Source organism: Caenorhabditis briggsae, assembly GCF_000004555.2.
Source record: "Caenorhabditis briggsae complete genome, chrI, whole genome shotgun sequence".
Lineage (NCBI taxonomy): Eukaryota > Metazoa > Nematoda > Chromadorea > Rhabditida > Rhabditidae > Caenorhabditis > Caenorhabditis briggsae.
In genome coordinates, this window is record NC_013489.2 from 11,019,479 (window position 1) to 11,029,375 (window position 9,897).

General features: G+C 36.1%; 6 protein-coding genes across 6 annotated transcripts in view; 2 read left to right on the forward strand and 4 right to left on the reverse strand.

The window, feature by feature from the left end:
• Window positions 1–998: 998 nt before the first annotated feature.
• CBG25391 lies at window positions 999–1,227 on the forward strand (the record flags this gene model as incomplete). The annotated part of the gene is made up of 2 exons (XM_045241238.1): window positions 999–1,143; window positions 1,190–1,227. The coding sequence occupies 2 exons, from the start codon at window positions 999–1,001 to the stop codon at window positions 1,225–1,227; spliced, it is 183 nt and encodes a 60-aa protein (XP_045100318.1).
• Window positions 1,228–2,254: 1,027 nt separating this feature from the next.
• On the reverse strand, window positions 2,255–2,546 carry CBG25392 (the record flags this gene model as incomplete). The annotated part of the gene is made up of 2 exons (XM_045241239.1): window positions 2,255–2,292; window positions 2,339–2,546. 2 exons carry the CDS (start codon window positions 2,544–2,546, stop codon window positions 2,255–2,257), a joined length of 246 nt encoding a protein of 81 aa, XP_045100319.1.
• Window positions 2,547–2,877: 331 nt separating this feature from the next.
• Window positions 2,878–4,268, forward strand: CBG20255 (the record flags this gene model as incomplete). The annotated part of the gene is made up of 2 exons (XM_045241240.1): window positions 2,878–3,076; window positions 3,976–4,268. 2 exons carry the CDS (start codon window positions 2,878–2,880, stop codon window positions 4,266–4,268), a joined length of 492 nt encoding a protein of 163 aa, XP_045096998.1.
• Window positions 4,269–5,506: 1,238 nt separating this feature from the next.
• On the reverse strand, window positions 5,507–5,849 carry CBG25393 (the record flags this gene model as incomplete). The annotated part of the gene is made up of 2 exons (XM_045241241.1): window positions 5,507–5,526; window positions 5,573–5,849. The coding sequence occupies 2 exons, from the start codon at window positions 5,847–5,849 to the stop codon at window positions 5,507–5,509; spliced, it is 297 nt and encodes a 98-aa protein (XP_045100320.1).
• Window positions 5,850–7,506: 1,657 nt separating this feature from the next.
• Window positions 7,507–7,734, reverse strand: CBG25394 (the record flags this gene model as incomplete). The annotated part of the gene is made up of 2 exons (XM_045241242.1): window positions 7,507–7,544; window positions 7,590–7,734. 2 exons carry the CDS (start codon window positions 7,732–7,734, stop codon window positions 7,507–7,509), a joined length of 183 nt encoding a protein of 60 aa, XP_045100321.1.
• A 1,776-nt stretch (window positions 7,735–9,510) lies between these two features.
• The window catches only part of CBG20252, a gene marked incomplete at both ends in the record, with an annotated part of 1,687 nt that continues 1,300 nt past the window's right edge, over window positions 9,511–9,897 (reverse strand). The window contains one exon of the mRNA XM_002640310.1: window positions 9,511–9,581. Coding sequence (XP_002640356.1) covers window positions 9,511–9,581 — 71 coding nt within the window. The remainder of the gene's footprint in view (window positions 9,582–9,897) is intronic.

A 9,897-nucleotide genomic window follows, 5' to 3' on the forward strand; every position in this document is an offset into this window, starting at 1 on the left:
CGCGAAGCCCAGCACAGGCTCAGATTACAAGTATGAAATTTATGAAACAGTGAAAAATAAGGAAAAAACTAAAAAAAAACTACTACAGAACATACGGTAGGAAAAGTAAAAAAGGAGATAAAAATTACATGTTAAAATTAAAGTTGTCTGAAACTTGAGTTAGAAAATCCGTCATTAAAAACTTCAGGATTCTGATGTCTTCTATAATTGATAAAAAGTTTGAGATTTCTGGAATAATCGATTCTTCGATTTCCGGATTCAATTCCTGATTTTTCACCGGATTCCAACTTTTTTATCGTTTTCGGATTTCTGAAATTCCAAGACTTCCAATCGTGTGATTTTCTCACTGTGACCAATTATTGCTCTAATGCAGCCCACCCAACTCGACAACTTTGAGCTCTATTATCTCGATTCCTATGAGAGCTATCAAAAATCTGCCAACGGATAAAATATTTATCATATCATCAGAAATATTTTTTAGTTGTCAAATTTTTAAATCTTTCACAGGAACCGAGATAATTGAGCACAAAGTGGAGGTTTGAGTGGGCTTCTATCAGAGGAAATACAGTAGTTTTGAAATTTCTGTTTTTCTGTCTTACTGGTTTTCCAGAACTTTCCTTTTCAGTATTTTTGAATTTTCAAACACCCGATTTTCCGGATTTTCCAGAATTTCAAAATTAAATTTTTAAAGAATCGGCGAAATCGCTGAACAGATTTCTAGAAAAAACAAAGAAAATTAGTGAAAAATTCATGACCTAAAATGCCTCTCTGAATTTTCTAGGTCACTGTTCCAATAAGAAGATTATATCAAATTTGAAAGATATCTTGTCTTTTGAAAAACAAAAAAAAATTGATGACCTTGCCCTTAAGCTGACCGCCCAGGCCATCAGTTCAGTAGAATTCTAGGATGCCGTCTCCCACCGGAACCCCCATAAAAGGAGACGAAATCCAACAGAAAAATCAATCAGTTCAATCGATCACTCTCCTGACTGAAAACCATGAACCTCCAATCAACTGCTCTTCTCGTTGTCCTTGCTCTTCTCGCCGTCTTCGATATGGTCACCTATGCTGCAGATGCTAAAACATCCCCCACATCCACTGAAGGCAGCAGCTCTAAAGGAGTTTCCACGTATTCTGCTCTTGGTAGGTTCAATTATTTCGATATCTTTGAGATCTTATTATTTTCCAGGTGCTTTGATTGCGACTGTCCTAGCCAACCTCTTATGATCGGCGTCGTCCTGACATCTCCTTCTGATCGTCACCCTTGCCAACTTCTTCGGATGATGGGAACCATCGTTCTTCTTCCTCTACTTGCTGTTTTCGTCATTTCTCTTTCTTTCTGGTAATAAATTTATTCGGTTGAAAGCGATTTTGAAAATATAGTTGTTCTGTTACGACGGTAGACATAAAAGCAAAGAATTCACCAACTCGCTGAACCATTCTTTAGACATCAAAGCATTTTCGTAAAGGATAGATCAGAAATGCTTCAAATCTTTAGCTCAAACTTTGAGCTCAATTATCTCGGCTCGGTTCCTATGCGAGCTATCAAATAATTGTCCACTTATAAATTATAGGCGATGATGTGATAAACATTTTATCAGGTGAAAGCTTTTCGATACATTTTTGAGGAACCGAGATAATTGGGCTCAAAGTATACGGTTTGGGTGGGTTTCTGTTCAAGAAAAAACGGTAGCACTTGGAAATTTCAACAAAGTTCTAGTTTTAATGATTTTTAAGGTTTGCCATTTCTCAAATTATATTAGGTATTAGAAAAAAAGACAAAAATGAGAAATCTACAGTAGTTAATTGCTAATCTTCTGTGGCATCTCTCTGTGAGGTCAAATATCAATATGCCTTCAGAAATACTGGAGTTTTCGATATGGATGTTAGATTTAAGATGAAAGAAAGTGACGGTCACATTCTGAACATATTCCGAGAAAATTTTGTGTAAAAGTTTAAACAGTTTAAAAACGGCAAATCGCCAGTACATCTAGAATGCTTCAAATTTTTCCTGTTTTGTGTTAATACATATGTGTCTTACAAAAACTTTTTCCACTTGTTTTGAACAAAGGCAACCAGAAAACTGTACAAAAAACAGCTTTGAAAATACTGAGAAATAAATATATTGTCTATTCAAAATAATCGCGCGGGTGAAAGTCTTTTGAATAGACAATAAAATAAATTTATTCAATCATCAGCGCCAATTGACGACAAGAGAGTGAGAGAAGAAGAAATGATGCCTCGAGTGGTCCTCTTAGAAGAAGTTGGCGATCACGGCAGTGGCAATGGCTCCTGGAAAAAAGATTGAGATGGAATTTTCTAGAAAAGTAAAACATACCGATCACAGGATAAGTGGCTCCCGATTTAGGTGTGGACCCCTCTGCTTCAGGTGTGGGCCCCTCTGTGACTCCAGAAGGAACGCCTTCAAGAGTTTCTTTTGGAGTTTCCGAATCTGTTCCATTCTTCTCAGTCTGAGCCAGCGTATTGGTGACGAAGATAACCAGGAGCGAGAGAATGACGATGAGAGCAGTCGAACGGCGGTTCATCCTTCACAGTAAGATCGATCCAAAGAAGTGTCGATGACTGAATTCCTGCTTCTGGTTTCTCTCTTCTTTTATAACGATTTATTATCTCTGTTCCAGATCTTTGTCGTGTTGGCTGCGCGATATAGCTCACGGGGGATTTTTTGGACTCGAGAAAATTCTATAAAGGAGATCACGTCTTTAATTTTTTTTGTGAAAGGAAAAAAAAAACTTTTTATTGAGTTACTGTAGATAAACGTGACCACTTTAGATCTGGAGCACAGATAAAAAATCTACATAAATAGAAGCTAGAAAAAGAGAACAGTTAGAAAGGTCAAAGTTTCTGCAAAGCACCATGAGCCATAATACTGTTGCTCTTCTCTATGTCATCGCACTTCTTTCCGTCTTGGTTTGTATGGCAATGGCTGAAGGAAAACGGAAAAACGGAGAACCAATGAGCGATCAGGATCTTATTGACGGCAAAAAGAGCAAGGAAGGCCAGGACGACAAAAACGACACAAAGAGCAACGGAGCCGAGATGTACTACACTCTTGGTTAGTTTTTCTTTTTTTTTCTTTAGATTTTCTCCTTATTTACTCTTTTCTAGGATCCATGATCGTTGCCGCCGTGGTCAACATGTTCTAAGGTTGCTGCTGCTGATCTCCTCGAAGTCATCGAATCGTTTCTTTTGCTCACCCTCTGCTGACCTGCTCTCTTCTCATAAAACTATGTTCAATTAATTAGTTTTTAAAAATGGACTGTTTTAAATAAAGCATATTTGGTTGTGTATTTGTTATTGGTGTGGCACATAGGATAAGATTTTAAGGATCATGGATCTATAGAACTGTTGAATCCAAAAATCTGAAACTAATGAATTCTTTCGGATGAATACTGAAATTTAGTTTTTCAGAATTTTTAGATTTTTCATGAATTAGCTTTTGGAAAAATTGAAAATTAAACGTTTCTGTAACCATCCTCTTTAAGCCGGATTTTCCAATGTAGAGAAAAATATTCCAAAAAAAATAGGATTACTGTAGTCGACTACAAAAAATCTTTCATGTAATTTTTCCCTACAGTGTTCTGAATTTCTGAATTTCTGAATTTCTGAATTTCTGAATTTCTGAATTTCTGAATTTCTGAATTTCTGAATTTCTGAATTTCTGAATTTCTGAATTTCTGAATTTCTGAATTTCTGAATTTCTGAATTTCTGAATTTCTGAATTTCTGAATTTCTGAATTTCTGAATTTCTGAATTTCTGAATTTCTGAATTTCTGAATTTCTGAATTTCTAAATTTCTGAATTTCTGAATTTCTGAATTTCTGAATATCTGAATTTCTGAATTTCTCTGATTTTCTGATCCAAGGATCGTTGTTCGAGAAACTGAAACTTTTTTCAGGGAGTACTCCACTCAAATCGACGAATCCTACAAACCGGTTTTCGAGAAGCTTCCAGAAGAGGTGAAAGGAGATCTTGGATGTGCTGATCGCGTTGTCAAGACCTTCAAGGAAGTTGCATTGAAATTCCCAACTGGAAACATCATCATTGTTTCGCATGGAACTCCATTGGCCAACATTCATGCCTTCCTCGAGGGACACTGGAAATATGTTGGACAATGCACCATTGGCAAGGTCACTGATATGTATGGACAATCGTTCCGTCTCGACTACTGGTCTGATAAGAGACACTTGTCTCAGACTCATGACCTCCGTGAAGACGAACGCATCACCCCACAGATGCCAGAGTAAATGGAGACTTCTCGTCATTTTCCCTTACGTCAACAAAAATTCTAAAAAGGAAAAAGAAAGTGAGAGTGAGAGGAGATGAAACTTAATTTTAAACGTCCGGATATTTAAATAAATGTGTTTTGTATTGAAATTTGTTGTTTCTTGTCGAATCCAGATGTTTTATAGAAAGTCACTCAAACCGCCAACTTTGAACCCATATATCTAAGTTCCTATGAATGCTATCAAAAAGTGGTTAGCTGATAAAATGCTTATCATGGTATCACAAGTATTTTCTCAGTTTACCTCTTTTTGATATCTTGAACAGCCTGTAACAATTTAATAACAGGAATTGAGCTACCGTAAAACCTGTATTAGAAGGGCCGGCCCTTCTATTGTTCCAAAGTACCTCCGGAGGGCCCTTTTATTACAGGAGCCCTTCAATTGAAGAATCCCTTCTATTTTTCCGGCCAGTTTTTTTCCGAAATTTAGCATCGAAAAATTCGACGAAGTTTCGTTCAAAATTTATTAAAATCTGCCAATTTCACCAAAAATTAGCAAGATATTCATCGAAAAATAGAGTTTCAACAAATTTCTATTAAGTTGTGGAGTTCTAGGTATATTTTCCACTGAAAGAGTACAGAAATTTTCTGATTTTAAAACAAATTTTGAAAGAGGGTCTTTTTTCACAGAAGGCCCTTCTATTACGGGGGGTCAGAATTATCTTTTTTTTTGAGTGAGACAAAAATGTTTAGGTTTACTAAACAAAGACAGAGCTTCAATTTTTTAGTTCTTTTGTTTTCTTCTTTTGATTTGTAGGACAGTTTTTTCTTTGAAAAGTAGTCCACATTAGATACACATAAATAATAAATAAAGTGTCACAATTCTTTCCATTAAAAAAAACGACCTCCGAAAATTTTGATCGATATAAATATTTCCAATTTACTGCCGAAAATTGGGGGTAAAATGAGAATTATTTTAAAGTTGAAACGCATTTTCCTTTTCTTTGTTTGATCGGGGCTTTTACGATTTTCTGAATGATTTTTCCTAATTTCTTTCTTTTAAAAAAATTTTTAAATTTCAGATTTCCAGCCGTCAGTTCTCAGATAACGTTTGATTGAACTAAGCCAGTAAAAAAAAAGTAAGCTAAAAGTAAAGTAAAAAAAGCTAATAAAATAATTTTATTCAATCATCAGCGCCAATACGAGAGTGCGAGAAGAAGAAATGATGCCTCGAGTGGTCCTCTTAGAAGAAGTTGGCGATCACGGCAGTGGCAATGGCTCTGAAAAAAAGAATGAATTGGATTGTTCTAGAAAACGGAAACCTACCAATCACAGGATAAGTGACTCCCGAGTTGCCTGGCGAGGTGCCCTCTGGCAGTCCTTCTGTTACTGTCTCTGAGGGGGCCTCGGTTCCAGGATTATCACCACTTGGTTTCTTTGCATTTTGATCGTCACCTAGAGGCGGTGGAACCTTAGCTCCCTCAGGTGCTGCCGGTGGTGTGTCATCCGGAATTGGTGTACCATCATCCTGAGCCAACGTATTGGTGACGAAGATAGCCAGGAGCGAGAGAATGACGATGAGAGCAGTCGAACGGCGGTTCATCCTTCACAGTAAGATCGATCCAAAGAAGTGTCGATGACTGAATTCCTCTTTTGATTTTTCTCTTCTTTTATAACGATTTCTTATCTCTGTTCCAGATCTTTGCAGTGTTGGCTGCGTGTAGCTCACGGGAGATGTTTTTTTGACTGAGTAAGATTCTATGAAGGAGATCACGTCTTTAATTTTTGTTAACTCGTAAATTGTATCTTTACTATTAACAATCACCAAATTCTGTGTGTGTGTGTGTGTACGGTGTTCCCGGTTCTGAGACCGTAGCGAACTCACCACTGGACTTTTTAAAAATTTTCCAAATTTTCACAGATGACCAGAAATAGCAGCGAGATGAAATTTTCGATATTCGATTTTTGACGTCTTCTGGATATGATCTTCTACTTCTTCAGTGCAAATCTTTAGAAATTATTTTCACGCCATTCCCGCCCATCCCCCTATTTTTTTCCTATCCACGTTATATAAAACAAAAAGATGATTTTGTGCGAAGAGATATTCAGTCTGGGTTCTGAAGAATTAAAAGTATCTAAAAATTATGACAAGAAATCAGAGAAAAAGATAAGCTCTCTCAAAGATCAATACGAACGCGTTCAATGTAGTCTTTGGACTTCTTACGGTTTAAGTTTTAAGAAATTAAAATCTTTCGAATTTCGAAGGTTTTGAATTCTCAAATTTTCCAAATTTTTTTAATGCTGAAACTATAGAAACCTGGATTTTTAGAACTATAAATTTCCAAATTCCAAAAGATTAAAATGTGTGAATTTTCGGATCGAAAAATTCAAAATTTTTAAATTTTTAAAATAACCGCAAATCAGAAATTCCTGAATGCAGAAATGCAGAAATTCCTGAATGCAGAAATGCAGAAATTCGCAAAAATCGGAAAATCTGAAGATCAGAAAGGCAGAATCTAAAAAAAATCAGAAACCCAGAAATTCAGAAATTAAGAGTCAAAAAACTAAAATTTCTGAGATTAAATTCTTGAATTTCAGAAAGTCCTAATTTGGTGATTCGGAAATTCGAAAAACCAAAAATCAAAACTTCAGAATCTTTAAAAAATCAGAATTTCAGAATTTCAGAACTTCAGAAACTCAGAAATTAGGAAATTCGAAAAATCAGAATTTCTGAATTTGTGAACTGCTGAATTTCTGAACCTCTGAACTTCTTTCTAAGCTTATATGCATTAAAAACACTTTTCATTAACTGACTTTTCAAATTCTCAAAAATTCAAATCTCCTCATATCCCAGATGTTAAATTCCGAAACTACCGAGATCCTGAGTTTTCAAAAAATCGTTTTCTTACGCTCAAAATTTCCTAATTTTCGAAAATTTTTTCAAAATTTCCTAATTTTCGGGCCAGGAGGTTTAGCCCCGAAGGGGCGTAAACCGACTGGTATCTTTACTATTAACAATCACCAAATATGTGTGTGTGTAAAATTTTAACTCTTTCTGGAAGTTTCGAAAAAAAATTGTCGGAATTCGTTGAAAAAATAGTGGAAATTGCTGAAACTGCTTCAAAAAAGAATAGAAATTACTAGAAAATTTGAAACTTTGAAAAAAAACTTCAAAAATAATATTTTATTTAAACATTAAGTTAAAAAAGAGAGAAGACAACCGCAAGTAGAAGAGGAAGAAGATGTGATGACGACGCCGATCATAAGAGGTTGGCTAGGACAGTCGCAATCAAAGCACCTGGAAAATAATAAGATCTCAAAGATATCAAATAATTGAACCTACCAAGAGCAGAATACGATGCAACTCCGTTGGAGCTACTGCCTGTAGTGGATGTGGGGGATGCTTTAGCATCTGCAGCACAGGAAACCATATCGAAAACGGCGAGAAGAGCAAGGATAACGAGGAGAGCAGTGGTCTGGCGGATCATCGTTTGCAGTCAGAGAGAGTGAACATTAACTGACTTCTGTTTGAATTTCTTCTCCTTTTATGGAGCTTTCAGGGCAACGGCACCCTAGAGACCGGCGCCCGGTGGCCGGGTGACCGTTCAGTTGAGAATTTTTCTGAAGAATTAGGGCAAGGGAATTTGTTTTTTTTTGTGATACATAAAAGGATTATGTCGTTAGTTTTTGAGGTTCCTCTGATTCTATTTTTCGACCTCTTTTCTTGAGGAAATTTAAAATTCAAACGAATTCTTTTTTTATACTAATTTATCCGAAAAAACAGGAAAAAATCAAATTTATCATACTTGTAATCCGGGCCTTTGCCGGGCCTTCGCGGGCCCTGGCATAACTTCTTTCAGAATCAATGTTTCGAACCAACTCAATCAGGTATGATAGAGCTCCACGAGTACTACAAAACGGTATTATTTGGAATGCTGTATCTTGTCTATGAACAGAGTTACAGAGCAAAAGGACCAAAAAAACAGCAGGAACGCCCCGGGCCTGCCGGGCCCTGCGAGAAAAGCCACTTTATGATCTGAAACTTTGTTCATAGATAAGATACAGTATTCCAAATAATACCGTTTTGTAGTACTCGTGGAGCTCTATCATATCTGATTTAGTTGGTTCGAAAATATAGATTCTGAAAGAAATTATGGCAGGGCCCGCGAAGCCCAGCACAGGCTCAGATTACAAGTATGAAATTTATGAAACAGTGAAAAATAAGGAAAAAACTAAAAAAAAACTACTACAGAACATACGGTAGGAAAAGTAAAAAAGGAGATAAAAATTACATGTTAAAATTAAAGTTGTCTGAAACTTGAGTTAGAAAATCCGTCATTAAAAACTTCAGGATTCTGATGTCTTCTATAATTGATAAAAAGTTTGAGATTTCTGGAATAATCGATTCTTCGATTTCCGGATTCAATTTCCTGATTTTTCACCGGATTCCAACTTTTTTATCGTTTTCGGATTTCTGAAATTCCAAGACTTCCAATCGTGTGATTTTCTCACTGTGACCAATTATTGCTCTAATGCAGCCCACCCAACTCGACAACTTTGAGCTCTATTATCTCGATTCCTATGAGAGCTATCAAAAATCTGCCAACGGATAAAATATTTATCATATCATCAGAAATATTTTTTAGTTGTCAAATTTTTAAATCTTTCACAGGAACCGAGATAATTGAGCACAAAGTGGAGGTTTGAGTGGGCTTCTATCAGAGGAAATACAGTAGTTTTGAAATTTCTGTTTTTCTGTCTTACTGGTTTTCCAGAACTTTCCTTTTCAGTATTTTTGAATTTTCAAACACCCGATTTTCCGGATTTTCCAGAATTTCAAAATTAAATTTTTAAAGAATCAGGCGAAATCGCTGAACAGATTTCTAGAAAAAACAAAGAAAATTAGTGAAAAATTCATGACCTAAAATGCCTCTCTGAATTTTCTAGGTCACTGTTCCAATAAGAAGATTATATCAAATTTGAAAGATATCTTGTCTTTTGAAAAACAAAAAAAAATTGATGACCTTGCCCTTAAGCTGACCGCCCAGGCCATCAGTTCAGTAGAATTCTAGTGAAGCCAGGAGATTGTAGCCGCCGACAGGCGACGGAAATCACTGGTATTTTCATATAGATCACATCTTCATTAGAACAATTCTTTTTTGGGAAAGAGAGAGATTCACAGTTTGGGCATTGGAAAGAAAATAGAGAAACAACGTTTCAGAAGGACAAGTAACGGAAACCAAGAGGCATGAAAAAAAAAAGTATTATCGCATTTCTTCAAGAGTCTTTTCATAATCCCACAGACGAGTGATCAGGAAGGCTTTCACAAATTGCACTGAAAATAATATTTATTATTTTGTGTGTTCATTTGAATCAAATTACGAAAACACCTGTAATAGAAGGGCCCCCACACTATAAAGTTTAATCTCATTTATCTCAGTTCCTGTGCGAGATATCAAGAACGTGTTAACTGATAAAATACGTCTGATGCTATTGCCGCGTTCAGGAGTAATTTCCTGGAAAAACGCTGTCCAAAGCTGCGATTGTTTTCCAGATTTACAGCAACAGTAAACTACTGTATCACTCGTTTTGACTGTGTTCTTCCTGTTGATTCATGTCGATTTACGGCGGGTCTCGAAGCGGATGCCTTT